At 38.1% G+C, this 27270-nt stretch overlaps 1 protein-coding gene across 1 annotated transcript; it reads right to left on the reverse strand.

Moving 5' to 3' along the window:
• Positions 1 to 14315: 14315 nt before the first annotated feature.
• LOC139709304 (uncharacterized) lies at positions 14316 to 27140 on the reverse strand. Its single transcript, XM_071621257.1, has 2 exons — positions 27120 to 27140; positions 14316 to 15827 (listed from the first exon to the last, which is right to left on the reverse strand). Exons 1-2 carry the CDS (start codon positions 27138 to 27140, stop codon positions 14316 to 14318), a joined length of 1533 nt encoding a protein of 510 aa, XP_071477358.1.
• Between the last annotated feature and the right edge of the window lie 130 nt (positions 27141 to 27270).

Here is a 27270-nt window from a genome sequence, read left to right on the forward strand (position 1 = left end):
CCTGACTCAGGACAATGCATCCATACCAAACTGAGAAATTTCTCTTTTATAAGTTGGAATCCACCTGACTTCACCTTAATATACAGCGCTCTGTGCAACATAACCACAAAAAAAGTTTTATGCTATTTTTTTTTTCCAGTTCATCATTTCTTCCAGTTCATGGATAAAAGGTTCATTTTAACAGATTTGATAATTGTGTAACGTCAACAACATCAAAATTAAAAAATATCTAAGATCTAGATAAAGCTTTTCACAAGCCATGGTTCGCATGCTTCATTCATTCTGCAAGAGGCAGAATTTTTTTTATACGAGTGGAGAAATACAGTAATTCTTCTCCATAGGGGAAGGGTGCTTGTCCGTCAAAACCTGTTAAATCATTTTCGGTTCAGGAAGTCCTCTATTGGGCAAAATTGGAGCCAACTGAGCAGCCAACTGAGCGGCCAACTGGGCGGCATTCTTTGCAAGAAATATAGGTAGGTCTACAGTTTAGGCAGCAGCTCTGTGAGTGCCACCTACTTATAACTGCCCCTTTAAAACCACCAGCCAATACTGACATCCTTGCACAAGCCTTCAATTAAAACAGTTCAGCACACTTGCTCTACTTCGAAAGGCTGTCCTAAAATCTTCATCCAAATATTGTACATAATAATAATGGACCTCTGAAACCCATCGTAACTGCAGTTACTCTTTTAAGTAATACAGTCTCCCGTTCCAGAGTAACATTATAAGTTACTCTCTCAGGCCTAACACACAAGCTGATTTTGGTGTATTTAATGTTTCATTTTTGTTATCTTCATTTTTGTTCTTCTGTTTCCACACAAATCTCAAGTTCACTGAGGTAATGATAGAATTTGAGGGGTTTTTTTTCTCTCTCTCCCTAAAATCACTGGTTTTCAGAGAGCACATTCATTTCATTGATGATCATTATGACATATCTTGTGTGCCAAAACAGGAATATGCAGTTGCCTTGCAAATTATCTGAGTGACCACTCAGTAAACCTGGAGGAAATTCTGGGATGGAAATGGTGATGACTTTCCTAAAATGGATAACACACAGATATAGTTCATAATAAAACCTGGAAAAGCTATTAAATCTGGAACAAGTTCTAAGCCAGTTACAAAATAAGTGTCGGGCCTACATCATATCATAATCCTGTTTGTATCCAATCTAGATGACAATTTCTACTAGACAGCACTCAAAGGGGAAACATTAGCCCATTAGTTTATAACATATTTATAAGTTTAAAATAAACATTAGTTTAGAGCATTAATTAGACTTAAACAACAAAAAATGCAAATTAGACATCAAGATGATGTCATACACTTTAAACTCTCCAACTGATTAGTATTATAGAGCCATTGCCATTTTTCTTCTCAGTAATAGAGCAAATTCAATTTCCTTTTCGCTACAGCCATGAATCATAAATCTTGAATCATCTGATGAGCACTATACATTGTAACAAGATTTCTGCTACCCATACCTGAAGATATTTTAAAAGAGAACACATTCATTTTGTATAACAACAGCTTTTATAACAAATGACCTCACTCGCAATTCTAGTTTCTCAGCTACTCTGGCTTTTATTAAATACTCCCTTTACAGAGGGAGTGAATGCTCAAAGAAAAGTAAAAAACTAAATGGGAGAAAAGGGCATGGGAGAGACTCGGAGAAAGATAGATGCTGAATCTTCTGACATTGAAAACACCTCATCCCTTGATTGAGGGGGAGTAACTCATTTAGACATGGGGGAAATTCTTCATATCCTGTACAGGTTTCAGACAATGTGTTTTATAGGGATTCCCTTCCCTGGCGCACACGCACACACACACGCACATGTCCGCCAGTCATCATTGAGCCAAAATATCCCAGAAAACGGCACGTTTTATCAGAATCATACCAGGAAATGGATGTATTTCTGGAAAAAATTAACCTGGAGGTCAAGGATTTGGTCATCCCACAGCCAAGCACCACTATTTGGTTCATTTGCACTTCACAAAGATATGACTAGATAAAATTGATGCACAAGAAATCTACTGTTCGGATTCATGGTATTTGCAAATAAGGTAAATGTACACATAACGATCATAAACTTAATGTCTTTTTCAAACATACTGGTAACAATCAATGTACAGAAAAGGTAACACAAATATAGTTTGTAATTCCCATACTGTTTTCTTTTTTTCCTCAGATACCTTATTCACTCATTTATCATTACCGGTAAATTCATTCATTTATCTTCTTGTCTGCCTGTCTGTCTGTTTATCCATCTCTATCTACCAGTATCTATTCATATCTAACTATCTTTCTATTTATTGGTCTATGCGATCTATTATATAAATTGATCATTCCTTCCGTGATAGATGCAATGCATTTTTGTACATAACTTTAACATTACTTTTGAGTGCAGGTAGTACAGTCCAATGGCAGAGGAGTGTCCCCCCCCCCCCCCCCCCCCCCCCCCCCCCCGCGGAGGGGGGGGGGGAGGAGGGGGATAAAATGATTTCCACATCTGTGGACCATCTGCTAATGCCATGGAATTGAGAAAGGAGGGAAATTCATGCATGGACCCTGATCCATATTTGGACTGCTATACTCCAGAGGGAAATAAGCTTCATGCAATCATTCATGAGGACAGGGAGTAAAAAGGTGAAGAGTTGATGATTTGAGGAGATCATCATGTGCTGTGCCACCAACTTTAAAGGGATGGTACAATATTGGTGGAGATGAAAATTGGGCTTTAACTTTTTTGCGAGATACCACGAAGACACTTACAATCATAGCACAGAGCATACCATTTTAAGAGGAATTCAAAGTTTATTTGATAGAAATCGGGTTTGGAATGACTGAAACATCCAAAAACAAAGTAAAACAAAGTGATCGTAATAGAGTGTGGGTCCCACACTTTATTAGAATCGCTCTTTTTTGGATATATATCTTAGCCATTTCAAAACCAATTTTTATCAAATAAACGTTGAAATCCTCATGGAATTAAATGCTCTTTCATATTTCATAAGAGGTTTCTCACTACATCTCACCAAAAAATGATAAAGACCTGAAGTTAAGTCTCAACCAAAACTATAGATCCCTTTAAAGCTGTGCTCTGATATGTACAATGTACATGTACCATAGATACACTGCATGTCCTTAAACTTTCCATCATTGACAGCAAAGAATCGTGACTATTCGGCAATCAAGGCATTTAAACAATGCTATTATCAACTTGCAAGCTGGACTATTCTTTTAACCCTTTGAGGACGAGTCCCGAGTACATTTGTATACTTGGGCAGGGGTTTATGGGAAATGTGTGTTGTAGCAAAATTAGCCCGTCCTCAACGTGTTAATGATGCAGTTTGTTTTGGTGCCATCTTTGAAATGCTGTCAAGGATGTGCTTGCTTAATATGAAATAATGTATCTTAGTTACGCTCCAGTGATGTTAATATGTAAAGCAAAATTATATAAATATCAGAAGTCGAAGACAATTTTTTACTTTAGATAACATGAGATACTCAATGTGTCTAAGTCCATAAATCCCAAATGGGAATGCTACAACGATTATGTGATAAATATCACAACAGTACAACAGTTCAAGAGAATATAAAAATTACTCTTTTATTATAAAGAGAATGCATTTCCCTTTCAAACTTTTCACTTTCAACATCAAGGGCAATAACATTTTTCCTGCCCCTGAAGAAGGCAAGTCAAGTGCTATTTCATTGTGCCAGAAAAATCAAAACATCGTGAATTATCCTCGCTAATGTACACTACTATGACATTAAAGGTACAATGTGACTGTTGATCGATGCATTGTTACAGTGTAGGGCCTACAGTGTAGGTGCATAAGTTTTACTCAACACTGAATCATGGCCGGAAGAGTAGATATCACATGCAGTCACATTTAGTTGACTGATTTTTTTTTTTTTTGGGGGGGGGGGGGCAATAAATGATAGATTTTTTAATATACTCAATGCCAAAGGAACCATGCAGAAAGTAGCTTCTTTTTTTTTCCAAAGCAAAGTGAAGGTTTTACATGAAGTTGCATCACATGGACATGTTAATATGTCACACGTGTGCAGGTATGTTTGGTAGACTGTACAACTTCCACCATGAGGGGGGAAAAAAACCCATGATGACTAATAGACAGTAAACACAACAAAACAAAGCCTTGGGACTCTCTCTGTGGTAATGGTGGCATCTGAAATCTTCAACAAACATTTAATTCTTTTTTTTTTTTAGTTTTGGTTTGCTTTTAGATTAGGACACCTACACTACCTCTCACAAAACTTGTCTAGAATCCAGACAACTTCCTAAACATCCTGTCAGTCAGACTTCCGTGGGGGGTTTTAAGTCCAGATCAGCGGGACTGCAACCCCATCCTACTCATCATGCACTTACAAATGAACCCTTAAAGGTAGATATCAGTTTAACATAAGCCATGGAGTACATCTGTATATACAGGCCTACTGTAAACCAGAAACATTTACTAACTGGAGCCGTCAGCCTTTTTCGTGGCGTGAAACTTTTGTGCATCACCACTGGCATTCCATGCACTGTGTGCATTTTACCTTCAGGAATCTTGGCTCCTTGCGAAATTAATGAAAGTTTCATGCACACACACACAAAACTTAGTGGGTTTTTTTCAGTATTCATGGGATGCTTGTTTGGCACATGGTATACACAGAGCTGATTACTGGCACTCTTTAGGTTACAAACATTATGTCAGATGAAAAGATTTAAAAAAAAGTATCTTGATAAACATGAAATATATACCTTAATATTAGGCTTATTATGTCAATGCTCACAGTACTAAATATTCCCATTTTGTTCTCACGCATGTACATTTCCTGCCAAAACACCCAAAACTTTCTGCCAATTCTGGAAATGTTAGTGGTACATCAAAAACTTGGGTTTTTCCCATTCTGCTTTTTTTTTTCAATGTACATCCACATCTTTTCTCTGCTGTTGTAATTCTCTTCAATACAAAATGCAACTTTAAGAGGAAAACGATTCAGAATTTGACTTTCATCAAGTCTGTAGAGAAAACAATGTCACATTCACGATTGATTTGCTTTTCACAGCAATCCATCTACAACTGTAGTTTAAACAACCATGCAGCAATGTGCACCCCTACTGTAGAAATATAAATAGAATTCAATTTTGATTTGTTTGTACAGTAAATAGCTCTGTGACAAATTCAGTGACAGTAGATATTGCATTTTTTTTTTTTTTTTTTTTTACAGTCCACTGAGGTAGGTATGATTCCAGAAGTACAATTCTTGTGATTCTTTACATCATTTGAGGTCACGATTTTGCTGAAATTGACACACAGGCTCTGGAATGGGCAGGGGGGGGGGGGGGGGGGGGGGAGGGGAGAGGGAGAGACACTAAATCCAAACAGTATCAAAAGCAAATTTGAGTTCAGGTCTACCCTCAACACTTCATGGGTCTTTCGATGAGAAGTTTACCCATTGGTTTGGACATTTTAGAATTATGCCATCTTGAGAAAATCTCTAGAAGAATATGAGCTTCCTCTTAAGATTCTAAAATGGTGGCAAAACTTTTACATTTGAAGTCTGTTCATTTTGAATGAGAAATAATCTCTGGTTTGTTTGTTGTTGTTTTTTTCTGCCCTCTTTCAGACGATGACAAGATTGAATGTTTATTTTCAGCAAAAAATGTGTACCCAGTGCAATGCCAGATAAAATTTAAAGTAGTTATGCATGTAAGGATTTAACTACATACGGTGTACATAATTCCTCTAATTGTCTAGTAAAGTAATTACTCATCAATCTTCCAGTTATTTGACCATAAAAATGCCATGATCATATGCAAAATGTTACAATAATGAATTTAGTAATATAAATGACACATTTAAAGGTAAAGAAAACTCAATAATTGAAGGAAAATGATGGCTTATTCATTGCCAGACAAGTTTTGTTTTTCTTTTTTTTTTTATCATGTGACACATACACGTACTACTCTGTACTGTTCAATCTGCGGTACATTTGAGGAACTCACAGTTTCATACTAGTAACATTGAAGACCAACAATGCCTAATGGTGGCATAAATGTCACAAGAAAAATACAGTTCAATACAATTTTGTTTTTAATCTAATGTATTACACCCCTGTTTGAAATAGTCGGACAACAACTACACAAGTGGAAAACCAACAAATCCATGAACAGAATTGAGTCATGAAGTATCATGGTCATAAGCATTTCCAGGATGTAAAGAGGTCATTTTTTTTTCTCCGTCACGTAATTACACTCTTGATATAACAAAGCATGATAGAGAGCTAAACATGCAACTATTTCAATCAAAAAAAATCACTGTCAGTAGGAGAATCTTATCTAACAATGATAGATTGTAGCACAATTTAACAATCTACTTCTGGTCAACTACAAAAACTCTGCCCAAGACAACCTCTACCTGTGAAAATTCTAAATATCCCATGAAGAGAACGGCTGATTCTTAAATACTTCCTTTTTTTTTTCTTTAGGCTGCTGGTATACAATTTGTATGCTTTGTCACAAAATAATGAGTCGCTACACATGATTTGGCATCATCCTCACCCAAAATCAATTCCTGAATTGTTATGACAAGGCCTCAACCTTCTCTAGAGCTGGATTTGTCTGCAGGGCATGGACAAAAAAAAAAGGCTTTCATTGTTCGGATTTGCAGTACAGATTCCCTCTCTCTCCCCCTCCCCAATTTCCAGGTTTTGTGTTTCATCTAATGATGTCAGAGAGTTCACAGCCACAAAAACTTTCTTTAGGAAAGAAAAGGTGCAAGGCTAATTTGTTTAGCAAGCCTTCACCCCAAGTTGAGTGATGTCAGAGAACTCTACTTCTTTCCTGAAAAAAAAAAAAAATGAGAAAAGAATATCATATATAAAAAGACTCATGTCCACTGTGACTATGATAACTAGTCTCCTCTCACAAACCCTTTTCTCAGCTGGTTTGCTTACAAGTAACAAGATCCAAGCCAGTGCCATATCTGGTATTATTATTTATTATTATTTATTATTATCTATTATTATTATTGTTATTATTGTCATCATTATCATTATTTATTCAGCCAAATGAAATTGACAATAACAGTTACATAACGTTGATTCACTGATCCATTGCACACTGAATTTGTGTTATGCAATGTGCAATTTGTGCTATACAACCCAATGTGTTTATGCATACAGTAAATGGGGATTACATCTCCATAGTAATTTAGTATGTAAACAAGTTGAATCAAGAAGATCTACTAGTATTCTACACCTAATTTGTGCAAGATCTGATGAAAAAAATCCTGTACACCATTTGTTTGCACACATGTGATGCTTACCAAGTTTAACTTAACCATTTTGCTCTATATCACTAGTTCTCGAGCTAATTTACCATCCACTGAAAATTAAAAACAAATTCAGTGTTGAGTGTTGCAAATTCACTGTTCAGGCATCACTTCTGTATTAAACACATATTCAATTGTCATCAGTGTCTAGACTCTAATTATTTAAACAAGGTCTACACAGAAACAACTTTTCTGTATGAATCAACACATATTTTTTGCGGACTTGCATTATACTTCAATTTGCTTCAATATAATAATTTTGCCTTGTGACTTCGACACTGCAAGTTCCAGAGAAATACATTTTAAAGATTGATATTAGTTTTAATCTCTCAAATCACATGCAAATGTGAACTTGTTTAATATGGAGTCATCTTTGTACTGTGTAGGCTATAAAAAGTATAAAGCTAAACGGCTGAGATCTTGCATAAATGTGACATACAGGTTGTAAACATTATAAAAGTCCATCTCATGATCTAGAAGCTACACTTGTACTTACCTGTGAAAGATTGTGATAAGAAAACCGAAATCTTATGCCAGAAGCATCTAAACTTGCACCAGCTTATTTTGGACTTGTCATTCAAGTCAAAAAGGGAAATGAAACGGGCAGTGATAGCTAGTGGTAGGATAGGAAGAATAGGGACATATTGGGGAGAATCATTCCATTTCACTAAAAAAAAAAAACTGTGAAAAGATGTGGTAAAACTTCTACAAATGTCCTGTGGTAACCACGATCACTCAATTTCAAAGGTGGTGATAGATACAATAACAACAACAAAGCAAAAATTGTATCAATCGTGATTTTAGATTGTCAAATACCTTCAAGTCCTACTGATGCGCTCCCAACACTGATTGACATGCAGCTGAGCGCGAGCACCAGGCCCCCAACGAAAACGCCCGCTGAGCCCAGGGGCCGACTCCCGCTACACGAAACCATGTCCCAGCAGTAACCCGATCAGCCGATAACTTGGGGAAAGTTTGAAGTGGCCACTAATTCCCAATAATATATCCTAAACGGTTTGGCTTGAGTTACATTCTTCCGCAGCAAATCTTCAAGAGCAACATCGTGATTCCTTCCGTTTAATGGCGACAGCAGGTTCAGCAGCTAGGAACGATTTCAGGTAGAGAACGGAGACCCTGTGTAACAGTGTTTAGTCAGCCGAACCAAGCCTTGCCAGCCTACTGGTGGTGACCTGAAACTTTTTCTTTGTGTACGTTCAATGCACCTCGCTCCAGCTTGCTCTACTTGCTATTAGAGCTTTCCCATCGTTTTACGAAAAAAGAGAGAACTCGGCGATTGACCGTACTCGCACTGAGATTACCCTGTGGCTTTAGCCACGCATCACCGCATGCCTTGTGAAAACAAATCGGCTACTGAGATTTTATCCCCCTTTTCTCTATTCTGTCTGTCTATCCTCTTCTTTTGGTTGTTCAATTTGGTAGTCTGTCGGTCTGCCTGACTACTAACGTTAGTAACCTGTATTTACATACTTTTCCCATATCTTTTCTTCTTTTTTTTTTCATATATGAAAAAACCATTAATTGAAGGAGCCTGCAGGGGTGGAATGTGGAATGAGGTGCCATGATAGAAACTTTTTAAATGATGACGAAAGATTATATAAAGAACCGCTGTCATCTCATTTCCTCACTATTCATAAAAGTTATCAAACTAGTTCTCAAAGCTGGTGGTACACGAATAACCATGAAAATGTTGTAGTATGCTGTAATTATTATCGTTGTATTTTATATATTTGTATGTCTACATAGGGGAGACCTATCTCTTTGTAGAATTAATTTTATGCACACATCACATACTATATACAATATCATAATATATGTATCACTCATCATCATTGGAATATCTTTTATATATATGAAAGATATTCCAATGATGATGAATGATACAGTTACGATTAATGCTATCCCATATTTTCTTGTCATTTTCTTCTTCTTCTTTAAAAGCAGGTTTAATCGCAAATATCTCAAATTGGCAAGAATCAAGTTTACTTGTTTTGCCATCAAACTCTTCTTCTATCCAAACATTCGTCTTTGTACAAAAAAAAAAATTATACAAAGGAGATTTTTGATTGGTCACTCCAATCTTTGGTCATTGGTCATGTGACTCAGTTTATGAATGATGGATAAGATAAAAAAAATCCTTCATTTTATAGGTAGTGATGCATATAAAATATCAATGACACAATATATGCTTTATCATCAGTTAACACCTTATAAAAAATCCCAATGGAAGCCCATTTTCGTTGCTCATTTTTCCACTTATAAAGATAAGAAGAATACATAGGCTCTTGGGAATAACCATGAAATTGGACCTATTTGGCAATGGGATATAATTCGTCCTATGACCTCTGTAAAAATAATTTCAAGTGCGAATGAAAAAAGTTATAGATTTCACTTTTGATTACGTTTTCTTAGACGATATTCGACCTCTGAGGAATATTATTGATGTTTGCAGTATGCGCCATGAATTTTTATCCTATTAAGAGACCCCTACTCTTCTTTTCAGACGTACGTTTTATAGTTCTGTACTTTCCGCTGTGACGATCACCATGCCCATTATTCTCATCATTATCACCATTGTGACTATCATCGTCATTACCCCTGTCATCACTGTCTTCAAAGTCATTTTCACAATCACCATAATCACTATAATTAAATCGACATCGTCATTTATTTTCATCATTATTACGATGTTAAATCATCATCACCATCATCTTCATTACCATTATCATCATCATCATCGCCATCATCATCATCATCATTACCATCATCATCACCATCATCGTCATCATCATCGTCATCATCGTCATCATCGTCATCATCGTCATCATCATCATCATCATCATCATTCACTATCATCATCATCTTCCTTATTTCTGCGTGTGTTTTTTCCACCAATATTAATTTTTTTCCTAATTTACACACTCAAAGTGTACTTGATATAGACTATAGAGGGCAGTCGATCTGAGTGAACATAGAACTTGAAAGACGCGCTGCGTCTCTTGGAGAAGCGACCAGACAACGTTACCAGTTGATGTGTTTCATTATAACGCCATCTCTTGTCAGAAAGTATATACTGTTACCGTTTGCCGCAACTTCATGCTGGCGACAATGTTGCAGGCAAATGGAAAACTCGACAGCCTAAACAATGTCAAATAAGTTCATTAATCCCTTCAGGATAACGACCATATGCAGATGAAAGCGAACGTAGTCGAAGGTACATACTAGTATAGGGAATGAGGATTCCAATGGCGTGTGGTGATTCTGTTCCTGTCTACCATCACATTGTCATCAGCAGCATCATCAGCCTTATCATCGTCATCATCATCGTCATCATTGCTGTTCTCGTTTTCTCTATTTTTTTTTAATTGGAAACGCATATATTTACTTCTAATCTTCAAATATAAAGAGAGTCCCATTTGTTATCTGTTGATTTTTCATTTCTCTTTTTTTTTTGGGGGGGGGGGGTTGTTCATGTATTTTGTTTCCTGATAGTGTTACGGTTCTCTATAATTCTTGGACAGGTTGGCTATTTCAAGGGGGAAAAATGTTTATGATAACTCCTCTCTCTCATTTCACACACAAAGAAAGGATATCAAGTAAGAAGCGTTGGGAAATGCAGTAAAACAGGCATGTTATATGCAGCATCAGCAATGCATTGAGACCATGAATTGCAATTTCTCCACACTAAGCGCTCGAGATATATTGGTAACGTGTATTGTGAGATGAGGATTGGGCTTTCAACTTTTTACAAGATACCAAGAAACCACTTGTGAAAATACTAATTGTACATAGCATACCATTCTAAGAGAAATTCAAAGTTTGTTTGATGAAAAACGGTTATGGAGTGACTGAGACATCCAAAAACAAAGTAAAACACAGCGATTGTAATAAAAGGTTTACTAAAGATCGCTCTGTTTTGGATATCGCAGCCATTTCAAAAGCAATTTTTATCAAATAAACGTTGAATTCCTCTTAAAATTACATGCTCTTTCACATTTCATAAAAGGTTCCTCATTATCTCACCAAGAAATTTTAGAAACCCGAAGTTAGGTCCCAACCAAAACCATATGATTCCTTTAAGGAACAATGTCTTGTAATTTGGCTGCATCAACTCTTACAGTTCCCATAACCATGGTAAACATTAATCCTTTCATTTGCAGAGACGCTGAAGGCGCCCGCAGCGTTGATTAGGTGCAAGAAACGCTAGCACATTTCCCCTAAAAAATGTCTGCTTGAACCAAGTATACTCCCAGAGTATAATACAGAGACTCCAACCCCAAACACCTTCTGATCTGGAGAATTTCCCGCCTGAAACCCCTAGCAAACGGGAGACTCCAAGTTTATGTGTGCGAAGCGCGAAGTTCCTAGGGTTATAGATGCTCTCTGGTGCTATCTAAGGCTTATTTTTTTTCAACATACGATAGAAATAAGTAAGAAATCCTTTCCAACGGGAGACATTGAGCCAGGGCGGGAGAAATTAAATCTCAAACGGGAGAACGGGAGATTTTGCAAAAATGGGTTTTCGGCGGGAGATCTCCCGTCGAAAACGGGAGAGTTGGAGTCTCTGATAATACTATGACTGCATAGTATATCATACTATAGGAGTATGCCAAATACGACTATCAGATGCAGTAAGTGAGTGATTAAAGGGATCGCAAGCCTTAAGAAAGACAGACTGCGTAACACATCGTGCCATTTCACGTATAATGTTCATATTGCAACAATTATTATTATGTTTGGACTTTCTCTTGTAAACCAATACGATAATGGAAATTCTTCTATACATTGCTCTGTGTAAGGAGATTGAAGGAAGTACTTTATAAATATAACTTTTTGAGCTGATAAATAACGCATTGTTTTTAATGTCAATTTCATGGTATACAAAATCGTTCGTATCTAATGACTTGTGTCCGACTAAGTGATGATAATGCTACAAGATCAAAGCCAGTTTGATCATATCAATACATAACATGATAGTGACATACAACATGTACGAATTATACCAGTTTTGAATATGAAGACAAAACTATGCAAAAGTTTATGCGCAGTGACATTTCCTAGCAAGTCAACTATATTTTTGTTATAATTATGTCCTGTAAAATATAGGACAATGTATATATCCGTATTTGACGTAATCAATATCAATTCATTACAAAAATAAAACGATTTAATGCGTTACTGTGAAGACAGACAATAAAGGTAATAACAGAGGCAAGAGCACAGCTCACTAGATCTTTAAGAACTTCGTTGTTAAACGGTTTAAATTGTTGAAATAAACGCATGATATTCGAAAATCATATCAGCGACTTAAAAAGCAACGTATAATCTCATTATTTTTTTTTTGCTTCTCTCTAAACAATTATCCAAAATGCTATTGAGCGACATAAAAATCAACTTGCTCTTTCTCTTCCTTCAATGCCACTCAATGGCCAAGGCAAGTTTTATAAATAGCATTTTAAACCCGATAAATAAAATGATGGAATAGTATGAATTCGCGTATGAAAGTCACGGAATTTTGAAATGCCACAGTCATGTTCACACAAGTTTTTGTGTACTTTTACTTTATTCCGTACAGTCAAATTTGACTATGGGTTGAACAGTGCATTTAAATGCAAAGGCCAGCATTCTAAAAGAGAGTTAACTTAATCTACAAAACAAGATCAGATTCATCTCTTCTCTGTAAGAAATCACACAGTTTTGTTCTCTGAAAGTCATATGAAAGCGATGACTTGATTATTATACCACTGTAATATCCATGTTGTTCTCCCTTTTGGTCGAAGAATGTAAATTTTTTAAAAAACAAATTAATCGATATCGAAAAGTGATGGAATACTCCGCAAAAACTTACGCATTGTCTGAGTGTTGGTCAGAGCCCTGACCATATTATGAGTACGATTAGCTTAAAGTGACGTGCCTTCACTTGAACTGAGATTTAATAGGTTGTAAATGTCCAGGGAAACAGAAAAAAAAAAATCGCCGACAGCGTGAAACCGCCGGTAGCAGACAAGGCACCAAAACTCAGGTACGCCTATATATATATATATATATATATATATATATATATATATATATATATATATATATATATATTCATGTTATTATGGGATGGGGAAATATCCACGTGATGGTGAAATAATGTTGTTATGCTCTCTTCTTCTCCTACAGGCGAACGAGCGACATACACTGAGTGCATAACGATGAAACGATAACAATTTCAGCGCAAATCGCCAGAATGAGCTTCCACATTCAAAGCAATGCTTATACAAAGCGTCATAATAAATTGTATCTTAAACCTTCGACATGAAACATCATGTATGTTTCTTTCCGCGGCAGTCACTATTCTATAATTCATTTACTCCACATACGACACACAACGCAACACGGGGGAACGGTTTACATGGGCTGTGTGTAGCATTTTAGACGTCGATTGCTCGTGTTTAATCAGTATCAGGTACCAATTACTAGGTTGATGTTTAGACTGAAACTTTTCTTCAGTAGGCCTATTCCTCTACATGTTATTTATACCATGACTGCACTGTGAATAAATTTTAGGCACAAATTTGCTAAAAAGGCATCCTGGAGTGATAATGACTTGAAAAAAAATGGATATAGTCCCTACGACCATAATAATTATGAAGGGTGTTTGTAAGGAGGAAAAAGGAAGCATAAATGCTCGATTAAATTATATTATCAGTTTTTGGTCTTGTCAATTTGGAGAAGATTAAGCCTTTCTTGGAGAAAAGAGAATGCCCAAACTTCAGTTCTCAGAGAACTGCTGCATTACCAAATATAAAACAAAATTTGTCGATAATTCTAGGTTTCAATCCAGTTTGTGCACCACGTGTCCGTAAGCAGATAACAGTCGTCACTTCCAGGCACTACCGTCATTAAGTTTGTCGCGTAGAATCGTGTAGAGAGCAACTGTGACATTTCTCAGACATCGCCATGCGGTATTACAACAGAATTTCCGTCTTTTTGCTTGATTCTCGACTAGTGGGCGTGCTCGATCCACTCTGACGCGAGCTAGGAACGCTCGTACTCATGCGCGAACAGCTTCGTGAAGACCAGTTCGTCGCTAGACTGTCATCATCGTCGAAATCCAACTCGTCATCGGAGGCGATCTCGCTGACAGGAGTATTGGTAGGGGGAACGGTGGGATTTGGAAAGCGCATCCGCAAAGTAACTGTTCGAATTGGAGCACTGACCGTGCCTTTCGACGTGTTCATTGGATCCATGTCGCTTAGAAGGGACGTCTCGCGGGTCTGATTATTTGATCTGCGCATGCTCAAGCGCACCCGCGATGGCGCGTCGCCGCCTCCGATATTGATGTCACAATCGTCGTTTGCGCTCGGAATGTAAATGGGGTCTGGATAGAGGGGCTGACGAGGTCTACGCGGAGATGACAAAGATGACGCTTCGTCGCTCGCTGAGGGCGATGTGTAGGTATTTCTTGGAGAGAGTCTCGACTGCAGGGGAAAGCTCCTCGAGGTATGTTCATCCACGCTCCCTTGTGGAGACGTCTTACCACTTCCGTCAGGTATGCTTAGCAGTTGAATGCTCATTAGTCTATCATTGTAATTTGGCGCCAATCTGAGAGACTGAGTGTCGACCCCATTTGATGCGGGATTGCAGGCACTGCGAGTTGTTGTTCTGTCCCTGCTCGAGCGCATCTGCGAGCTGAGGGCCTGTAGCCTATGCTTGTACTCACTGATAGCTGTCTTGGAGTCTCTTTCCACAAGGTCTTCCGATAGGTGAGAACGTCTCTCTTCGGCAACGAGCGACGCGTGGGCCACGCGGCGCTTGGCTGCGCGTGGTCTCGGACGATGAGCCCTGCTAGAGATCGGAGGATGCTTTTCGTCGACTAATCGGATGATCTCTTTAATGTCGAGTCTGTCGGGATCCTCAAGAGCAGCCTTTTCCCGCCTTAAATCGGCCTTCAGTTTGTCTAGAGCTTGCTGCTCTTGGTGGTGTTTCAGGTCAAGTTCCCCTGGGGTCGGTTTAGACATCGTTCTCATGAAGCCAGTCCGTACGTCCGTAAGCGGTCGTTGGTACGATCCGGACCTCATCGCTCTACTGCAATTTCGTACCCTTTGTGCGATTGGCGTCCTCGACTGGAAACAGTCCACCGGCGGGGCTGGCCTGCCAAACGCGAGGTATGACCCTCCATTGGCAACGCGGCCGCCATTTTGAGCAAGAACATCCTGCAAATCTTCTCCTTGGGTGGGAAAAGGTGCAGAGATTGTCGTCGGACCAGTACGACGCTTCACCGTCAGCACCGGGACGTGTCGGTCCCCCGGAAGCTGCTGACTGGAAGCCGGCAGCGTACTCGCCGAAGAGATTCTGTTGGAGCCTCTGGTTGGTTGAGATGTCTGATAAGGTCCGCCCATGGGGAATCCTGTGATGTTTATAGAAGAGTCCCTTGGATTGGTCAGAAAGTAGCAGGCTGCCATCTCCGAGTCATGTTGCTGCGAGGAAATACAATGTACAGACAGGGAGGAAAAAATATTAGTCCTTCTTGGAATTTTAAGTCACGTAACATGCCTAAAGAAACTGTTATGCCATTTACAACATCGTATGATGTTGGTCAGGCATTATCACTCATTATCAAGTAACATTTTTAGCACCGTCATTGAACGTTATGATTGAAATATGTATGGGATTCGAGTCTTGAGAGTATTCAAGTGAAAAAAGAAACATTAAAACTGTTATTATCTAAATAATCATTGTCATTGTACTGTCCAAAAGAAATTATGAAAAGACCATTATTTTTGTAATATACTTAATGACTCAAGTTGTATCAAACGAGTTGTATCAAACGTATTTCATACAACTTGTCAAAATAATTATAATGATTTGGAAAATGTATGTTTTGTATTACATAAATTACCTTTTTAGTTGGATGGAAGTAAAGTATAATCGAAATGAACTGAATTGAAACTACTTGCAAAACACAAAAAGATACAAAAACTATCACAATTCAACAGTGGTAAAATACCAGTGATGATAACTTTCCAAGCGTGACAACAGACCACCGAAATAGGGACACACCGCAGGTGAATTTAATACGCTTTTAGATACTCAATAAGAAAATAGATGAATTGTATATAAGCGCAAAGACACCGGTAAAGAAATACCCTGTCCCTTCTTATACAACTCTAAATTATAATCAACGAAAGAATTCTTCTCCTTTGCTCTTTCCTCCTCCTCTGTAATTTTGGTCTCTTTTTCGTTTTCTTCTACTGGAGCTCCTCATATTCAACCATTTTGCTTTCTCCACATTATCATTTTCATCATTCCCATTGTTGTAAGCATCATTATTACAGTGATGAATATAAATCATTATGATTATGAACCCCATTTCGCAGAAAGTATATCAAACTCAGCTTTCGGGATGTTTTGAAGGAAGAAAAGCATGCCTGAGAATGCAGATACCACCTACCTATTAAAGTATCTACTCTAATAATGGCACAAATAGTACTTTGCGTTCCTGGAAAGAGATAAATTTTGTAAATATTTATACCTCCAAAAGATTTTGGTACCCCACTGAATTCATGTATGGCACACCGGTTTTCGGAAGTAAAGGGTTAAACAATCTAGAGAGCTGAAAGTGGGAAACCATCAACCACCAATGGAGGATTTTCAGGTGGCTGCTGAAACACGACAACCATGCAATGCTTTACTATACCTTAATCATTCTGCGCCATCAATGGAGTATGGTGTCATAAATGTCGCATTATCACGTCATATAATGCACTATGATTTATACCGTCAGACTGTTAAGGACTGGTCGTAAAAAGAAAATACTATTTATGTCAAACAATGAAATGTTTATCATACAGCCTATGGATGTCATTAACGAGTGCATAGAACAAGGGGGTAGAATGATATTAGCAAAGAGCAGATTCACTAAGGCAACGGAAGTGTTGGGGTGCGGCTTCGGTCCCAATTTTGAGCTACAAAATGAAACATAGGGCACAGTGTGGTTGGGCTATACGGCAGGAAAATATATATTGATTTATTCATTGATGTCCGTTCATGGGTTATAAGCCATTTTAGCAATTAGTGTGCTTGTAGCACAATGGATTTCAAATGGGGTCAAATGCACAATATAAATATTGAAAGCATAAAACATCTTTATACGGTTCAAATTAAACTTATCGTGGAAATTGCAAAGAGGAAAAGATGAATCATTAACAGTGATTCTAAAAAAACATGCAATGACACACAAGAAAGAAAATCGTGGCGTAACCTAAGTGTTACTGATGAAAGAAACGTAAAAACACACTGGAAATTATTTCCATCAGGGTTCAATCCCAGATTTCCAATACACGTATACCGGGTTCGGCGTTCGCGCTGAATCTACCTATGTATTCTTATTTCGGATTGGTCTTATCATCCTGAGCAATATTCTGGGAACATCCCATTTCCCTGCCTTATACGCCCTGGTGACGTCTTTAATTAAGAATTCATGTTTCAATAACAACCGTATGATTTATAAACAACCAAGGTTCATGTTCATCAACTATTAATGCGGAAGGGTACAATCCAATGACACCTGTTGGGATCGTTTACGTAAATGATCGGAAGTCCATTTGCGATTCAATCCAATGCATTAAAGTTGCGACACTTCCACGAGCGACCATAATTGTTACGTTTGAGTTAATCTGATCACATAAATGCACCGTCATTTTAAAGAAAATATCTATATAACACATGATAAAGACTTTTTTATTTTTCCTCTTTCATTGTAGCAGATGCGAAAGTTGGGGCAGATTCCTGTTCTCGGTAAGGAAGCAACTTAGGGAATTTTAAGATTTATTTAGTTTGTAATAATATAAGCTATACTACTTTGTAACTGCAGATTATCGTACACTGGGGAATAGAAAGATAGATAAAAACATGAATCTCGCCTCTTATTATGCCAGACGCTCAACGCACAGTGCGGGAATAACCCACAGGCCCTAGACTTGATCCATTGCCGAAATAATGAAAAGACAATCATATAATCAAGTCAAATTACAGAACCATAATCACGATGATATGCGGTCCAGGCCTTCTCTGTTCTATACTTACGTAGTAGCACACATCTAAAAGTTTCCCTTAGTCTCAGTGGCACGTTACGTCCAGTGAGTAACGAAGTGATCTTTCAACATTTAACACTTATTTCCGACAGCAAACCTGGCAAAGGAATACGGAGTACCTTGAATAATTCCCTGTCAGCTGTGGGCAAAGAGTAAGCTCGAAACTTAGTAAACTCTCCATAGTAAGTGCTGGGCAAGACAAGTCATGATGTACGCCCACTTTGCCTCAGGCGCCAGTTTGAGCAGCTTACCTTAGGTTAGACCACTTCTTGTACGACGTGCACCTTACACCGACATCTTATCATTCGGAAACCGTTGGAATCTCTACGGCCTGGCGATAAACTGACGTCAAGTGCAAAATCAACAAACAGCAGTTCCGATGGGTCATTCCTATCAGTGAGTCCTCCTTCACAGCGAGAAGACCCGTCGATTAGTAGGCCTATTTAGTTATTACACGAAAGCTCCTATAACAATGCCAAGCCGTGGTAGCAACGAGCTGTTGCAGTGAGTCTGCGCGCTCTGATCTGAATATTAATCCACAGCGGTAGGACTGCATGAGAGGACTTACGGAGGAGTTAGATCACCACCCTATAAACAATACCACACCGATGCACCCAATCTATCGGTTGATCGAACACAAGGTGATTTTTCTATCCAGGACTGTGAAAATGTCGTCTGACGCCATGAATTTAATTACCCGATATATCAACTACTAGTATCGCAATCATTGTCAACAAAGTCATCAAAATGTATGTTTATTGTGAAAAAACATATTTTCTATCACTCACTAAACAGTATGATCGCAATAAATGAATTGCTCTTTCCATTATTTCACAGCCAAGATAGTGCCATTGTTAAAGCAACATGAATCGGATAGATTTATATCTTCAACCGTGATATCGGCATATCATGCTCCGATATCCCTCTCACGTCTTTCCCATCGTCACAGAATAACTTTCATCCAACTGTTTTACTTCTTCTTTCACCCACTGTTTTACTTCTGGTTTCATGGTCTTCCAATGCTAAATTAACTGGCGATTAGTGAATATTTTGAGAGAGAAAGATCCCACGTTTACCATTATCCTGAGACGAAATAATAGCAAGAGGATACCAAGTGTTGATGTTGGAGCATTCTCTAGTTATCTGTGATATATCTGCGATATCATATTCCTACATTGCTCGCTATCATTAGTGGCAGAATTGTACAACATTGTGTATCTTTCTTTCGAAAAGAAGACGAAAACTTAGAGGGCTTACACAACACTACTTCACTAGCACTCGAGGAATGTGTCTGACAAAATGTCGGTTACTACGTATGGCCCATCAGCATCGTGAATATATACAACCCTCAGATGCGAATATTCTATATACATACAGTATATTCTTCTTATATTCGCAAGATGTAATAGAGAAAAAGTCGACTCTATTACTTCTAGTCTTACAGTTATAAATGATGTTTCTTTATGTACTTTTATAATTCTTGTGGAAGTCACTTGGCTCTGTGTTTGTTATGGTCAGATACGAGAGTTTTGCTGCATCAGACCTTATTTTCTCTCATTTGAAATTGAAAAGAAGCACAGAAGGGTATTTGGAATGCAGCTGGGAAAAGAATTTCCCCCTTGACGTTACGCGAAACGGAGTCTTACAGCTCCAAGGGTCCTCTTAGGTTTTTCGTAATCCTCTTGATACACCGCCTCAAGAAGTTCTATACAGTCGCCATTCTACAGTCATGTTCTATTGCCATTGTTGCTCGCCAAACCGCGTTCGCTCTAATAGTCGTTCATCTTTGCCCGCACCATGAATGTACATCGTGACCTTAAAGAGTGAATAGGCACAGACATTATATTAATCCAGGAGAGGAGACGCGATTTTTGCTCCATAGATATGAGGAGAAGGTCATCTCATGCTCTTACATTGGTACAGATTACAGGACCTGGTTTTGCATAGAATATTGATTAGCAACACTTATCAGGATCCACACCCTCAGGAACGATTAATGACGAACATGGGGGAGCGCTGACAAAAGTTTAATGTGTATAGATGATATCCCTCAGGACATCAGCCCATTGCTGGTTTCTATACACCTATAAAATATTTTGCCCCATCAACACGGTCTCTTGAAAATAGAGGCCAGACGACAGATATTTTATCTTTGTTCCTCTGTTGCTCTGCTAGTCATAAACTTTGTTTCGCAGATAAGAGTCTTAAAGTAAGGTTATGTTGTGAAAGTTTTAGATGTAGAATGAGATAAAATTATGGTTTGGCTGCAGATGGGTCTTTTTGTTGAAGCAACAGTGTAGTAAAAAGACAATGTAAGGAAGACACAAGGATGCAAATCAAATAAAAACTCGACTATCTTTTGCCATCTGCTAGCAAATTTCTTTCGGGGGGGGGGGGGGGCGCCAACCAGTAAAGAGATATCGAATTCACCGAGATTGCATGGTATATCAGGACAGGTCAATGATATTGTAGATGCAACATCAACATCATTGTCAATCTTATCAAAGGGGAGGTGATTGCCTTTACGACAACGATGCAATTATGACAATGCTTACGTCACACATTATATAATCTCTTGATATGAATAAAGAAGCATGGTGACATAGGCGTTATAAGTTCAGGAGGACGCGTTACACCGACACCATCCATGAACAATCGTCCCGACATAATACGGCTGATCTTTGAAAGGAAGTACAATTGTAGGAAGTAGCCTCTCTGCACGGCTATACCATCGTCCCTGCATGTATCTCTCATAAAACATGCATGGAGATCACCTTGCCCTTGCCGCTTGTTATTCAACAGGCTTCATACATGGATGTGTTGAGCATTTGTGCTTATTCACATCAAGATGTCTAAAAATTATACGGTATAAAGACAGCCCTCGGATGTTTCTTTGAAGCCCAAGGATAAAACTTATTAGTTTTGATGACGATGAAGAAGGGAAGGGAGAGAGAAAAAAAAAGGAGGAGGGAGAGATGATATACAGACTGTTATAGACGAACGCGATTTGTAGCTAAGCAAAGGAAGTGGAAAGATGGGACTCTGAGAGAGGAACACAGATTACATAGACAGACATGATTGGAGAATGAATGATTGGAGAATTGGAAAATGAACGCGATAAAAGAATCCAGAGGAAGAAATCATAAGAATGAAGAGAAAAACAGACTAATAGATAGATAGATAGATAGATAGGTAGATAGGTAGATAGATAGGTAGATAGATAGATAGATAGATAAATTGATAGATAGATAGATAGATAGATAGATAGGTAGATAGATAGATATATGGATAGATGGATAGATAAATTGATAGATAGATAGATAGATAAATAAATAAATACATAGATAGATAAATAGATAGATAGATACATAGACAGATATATAGATAGATAAATAAATAGATAAAAAAGATAAATAGATATATAGATACTTAGATAGATAGATAAATAAATGAATGAATGAATAAATAAAAAAGATAGATGGATAGATGGATGGATAGATAGATGGAGAGAGAGATAGAGATAGAGAAGGTGGAGAGAGGGAAGGGGAGAGAGGACAGAGGGAAAAAGAGGAAGCAAACTTTGCCAAGCTGTGAAATAATGACGTCATTGTGAGGCGCGACAGGTGCATGGCCACTGAGGGAACTTCCGTTCCCTCGACCTACATGCACATTGTTTGCCTGTAATAATTAAGAGGTTTTACTCATTTTTCTTTTACACCACAGCAATTGCGAATTTCCAGTATGTTTAATCAATGATAGCCAACGGCGAGAAAATATTTGACAATCAGAAAGGAGGGCACAATATTCCAGCTTTGTGGTACATGTAATAATATTTTCATGACCGGTATATTAAGTAGGTCAGAACACACTTGATATCATATATGAAAGCATAATCACCGAGGTTTAGGCGGTATAAGTAGATGACAACAACGCGTGGGTGGTGGGGGAGGTGGGGGGGGGGGCAGTTTCAGTGATGCATGCCTTCCTTTCAGCAAGCTTTCTGTAAGTTCAGTTATTTTCGTGTACTAAGAACTAAAATCTTTAAGATTGGACAGCAATCTTCGAACTCGATACACTGATAATGTTCTGTGTTATAAGAAAGCGTTGTATGCCTTTGTGTTTTGTCACATTATACTATGTAATGTTATGATATGTTATGTTATTTTATGTTATGTTATGTTATGTTATGTTATGTTATGTTATGTTATGTTATGTTATGTTATGTTATGTTATGTTATGTTATGTTATATGTTATCCTATGTTATGTTACACTATGTTTTTGCGTGATATTCTTTTTTTTTACCATGTGGTATTTATGTTGGTGTATATTCGACATGACCTTGGCTTCAGATAAGGCCATCTATGATGATTATGATGATAAAACTGAATAAAGATATAAAATAGATGTAAAAACATGTTTGTTCGATTTCTGGCTATCTTTCAGGTTGTGAAAACAATGTGAAAAATCATGATCAACTTAAGGGTCCGCAAAGACAGAACATGACGTTATCTTTGACAACATTTGCCCCCCAAAGTATATTGTGCTGATTCCTTTTACAAATAAAGGGAATGATTTGAATCTAAAACTGTACCCACTAATCTGGTACAGGCCTATCATAGATAATCGGGAAATGATTAGCATAACCAGAATCATAACGGAAAATGGTTGCCGGACTCCAGTCTAAACACAATAAAGTGGTTGTTTCATTTTTGATTGACTGTAGCTATTGGGTTCAAGCGCATTGGTTATCGTAATTCTCACGAAACATCAATTCCTTATCCTCAACACTTTTATTTTGAATTTTTGGACACCCTGAAAGTACGTCAAGTAAACTAGTGAATACTGGTTATTAGTTTTTTTCCTTACCTCTATAGAGTGTGGAGTATTAGAAACCAAAGTACATCTCTTTCTGTTATATGTATTGCAGTCATGAAAACTGGATGACATCAATTTACTGCAACTGATTGACAAATATAATTGCCTATATCGGAGCAAATAAGCACCGCTTATTCAGTGTATGACGTAATGGATAGCCATGATAGATAACAAACATGGGCATGCATACTCGGTAAGGATTCGAACCCACAACCTCCTGATCGCCTGACAGGCGTAATATCCACTTGACTACCGAACTTCCTCCCGATTGCCAGTGATGGTTCTAATCTCATGTAGCAGCCGGTACTGCATATTATTTCTTCAAATTCACGATTCTTGCGTCGAGTTGTATGTATAGTTACAACTTGATTAACAGAATGCCCTTCATCGACCGAAATAAGCACCGATTATTCAGTGTTTTGCACGTTTGGAGTATATAGCCATGACACATATCATCGGCATACAAGCATATTCTTATCTATGGAAATCTAGAAATCAGGAGGTCGTGGCTTTGTTCATTCATATCGACGATATCGATTTATGTACAACGACTGAAGGCGAATTCTAAACCTGACCACGGTTCATGTATTTAGCGTTTTGTTTGACAAAGTGTGTTTCGCAAAGCTGCTTATCATCTCGGTAGCAATAATTGTGACGCCGATGTATCACTGAATCTGTTCATGTGACGGTTGGTGTTGCTATATGTTAAGTAGACTTGATTCGCATTCTTCGATTATTGCCATGGTAACGAAGTCCACGCATCAATAGTTTCTGTCGCGTTAACAGCTGCGAGTGCTGCATCCAGTGTGAACACGACAGGTGACATCCAGAGAAAACTAACACAAGGGGAAAGGGGACAGTGAGATGAACAGCACCCACAACCTTTAAGCCCCTTGTTTCATCCTCAAGTGTTCGTCTGGTATATGTCATAGCAATCAAAGTCCTTGCATGTTCGTAGCGCTAAAAGTAATAATAAAAGGGCAATAAGTAAATATGACAGAACCCTATATGTTGTACAATATTACTCAACCAAGAAATTATCAGACCGACCACATCCCTGGTAAGAGTTCTCACCTATAAGACAGCCTTAAAGCATGCCATGATAACTTGTGTTTATTCAAACTATCGATTATTTTTCTTACGCGTGTTTTTGTTTTTTTCAAGAAGTATATTCGAACCAGTTTTTTTTCTTTGCCAACCCGATTTCTCCTTAAAATCCTGGGTTTTGTCATTTCCAAATGTGCGCTTTTTCAAATCATAAATCAAATAGGAAAGTCTGTATGAAAGATTAGCAAACAACAAGTCAAGGTGTCGTGCAGTCTCTTTGAACCAGTACGTACAACATACTTATATTAACGGGAAACTTCACACACTCCAAACCGTTTTGCAGTTTATCTATAGTGTTTTCACCGATTGAACTGTCTAACAGCGTGTAGATTCCAGTGGATTAATGCCCAACTTATTTATAACACTTTATTCCCTGAAAGGAGGATACGTATACAAACAATGACATTGGGTATTCAAATAGTCCACTCTTTGATCAACAAGTAATTTATGGTCATAATGACCACTGCCAGTGCGTACAAAGTCGATGCTGGTCCGTTGACTTTGGTCCATTTTGTGTAGCCTCTGTTGGCATGGTTGAACCAAAATATATGATGCGGTCTCTAAGTATGATATTTGAGTGTTTTCTCCATGGTAACGTGTAAATAATGGTCGAAAGAGCATATTTCATCTCAGGGTGTGTTACTTATCGTCGACTGGGTAAACTGCACACTAACGCCCACACATCCATGCATGACGTCTTCAAGATTATTCGAGTCAATTTACAGGAAGTTTCCTTGCTACTGTAGCATAAGGTACACAAAACACTTTGAGGATAAGGAGAGAGGGAAAGGATAGGGAATGGGGTAGGGAAGGCAGGGGTGTGTTCAGAGGAATATAAAGAGGTGATATGAACAGATATACACTATTTATGCTTCGTATCTCTTCTTGATTCCGCGAAAACATGTATCATAGGATAGAAATGTAAACGTGTCTAGTCTGTATCAAAAATGTAATGATCGCTGGATGCCAATCAAAGTGTGCAAGTCCCTTCAAGACGTATACTTGAATTAATTGATGATCAAATGCTGTAACGAGTCAAAACTAATCGAGAGCCATATAGGCCTGTAGCTTTCTAGTCTTCAGCCTATTTCTTTTGTTTAAAAGACTGACAAGGAGCAACATGACCATCAATATTACAGCCAAACCATACATCAGTACCACCACAGTGATTGCTATAAGGATCTGGAATGAAAAAAAAAAGAAGAAGAAGAAGAAGAAGAAGAAGAAGAAGAAGAAGAAGAAGAAGAAGAAGAAGAAGAAGAAGAAGAAGAAGAATGGAAATGGGGAGACGATTACGATCAGAAACGTGTCTCCTGAGGTGGCGTCACATTGGAAATGTTCCTTTGAACATTCTCTTATCTCTTCATATGCATTTGGGTGTCTTTCGGTGATCCGAAGTGCTGGATATACGCACTTACTCTATGATCACTGTACATTATTTTCATCTACTGCAGATATCCTTCTTTATCTATTTTTTGCTGACGTTTCTGTTGTTGTTACTGTGTGACGAATGTATGGAAATAGTATGGAAACAAGTCTGTCCCGATTTTGATTCATCTCTGATTTAAGATCATAAGATCATAATACATCCCCCCAAAAAAGAGATTCTCCTAAAAATGCACCTCAATAGGCTCATAATATGACTATTTTTTTATTTAGACGATGTGATACCATGATAAAATCCTCTGCTGCTTACACGTCTTAATGTTATTTTGATAAAGTCTAGAAGAGAATGGAATAGAACAAATAGAATATGAAATTCGTATAAGTGTGTTGCACTTTGTTGCGATACATTGGGCTCTACATTGGAATAACCATTTCCTTCATTAGCAATATCTTCGACAGGTCAACTGCAGGTGTTGCCAGTCGCTTTATACTTCAGGCAATTAATTTCGAAATGCTTTTGGAATAATTGCAGATCCTTCCAAACTTTCAGACGAACACACGAAATGTGAAAAAACAAAACAAAACAAAACAAAAACAGAGGCGTAGTATAAACAAAATATGCCGATTAAGTGAACATCAGCTCGTTGCACCTTTCAAGTATATTGAAATTAAGAAGTGAAAGCAAGAACGCAAAGAGTGACAAGGGTGAGAGCAAAATAAGAGTAAATCGTCAAGATTATAGGAAGAATAGAAGCCGATATGATACTCACTGGTATGTATTTTACCCGAAGTCTCCTGGATGGCATCTTTCATTGCGTTGGCTTCGAAACACAAAACTATAGCATGAACGATAATAATGATCAAGAAAGCTTCTTTTCCTCCGATTTGTTCTTTTAAATTGCAATGGCAGAGTGAAAAGGTACAGCTGCTTGTCGCTGGATGCAAAGTCCAACTCCAGAATCAGTGCATCGTGTCTAACTAACGAGATTGGTTTCAGCATCTCTCGCGACTAAAAGGTAAACCACTGCTCTTTCCTCGGAGTGACGGATGGAGATTATGTTCCATCGAGGGAGACCACTTCGCACTCGAACGCCGAATGTTTCAAAGGCTCGTGATTGGCACTATACATTCAACGACGTGATTCGTCAAAACATTGAGCGTGTTTCGCATTTTTTATAGCTTCATGACGGCCATAACACGAGTTGCTTAATCTTAGCTTTCACGACTCTGTGTACCCCCTCTATCAGGCCTAGGACTGATTGTCGTTAATTAAACAGAAATTAAGGACCCGCTGTATGCACACTTACCGTTAGCTGCGCTACGGCCATGGTTTACGAGGGGCCATTCTCGCAGTGCTCTAAAAGGTACCGTTAGCAATGTAAGGAGACTAAAAGTGGAGTTGTGTACTCTGCTGCATTGAGAGAAGATATCGCAGTACACCGGTCACTTTGTTTGACC

The sequence above is a fragment of the Diadema antillarum genome, unplaced genomic scaffold (genome assembly GCF_040938485.1).
Source record: "Diadema antillarum isolate AM-2024a unplaced genomic scaffold, OU_Dant_1.0 scf00000037, whole genome shotgun sequence".
Classification (NCBI taxonomy): Eukaryota; Metazoa; Echinodermata; class Echinoidea; order Diadematoida; family Diadematidae; genus Diadema; species Diadema antillarum.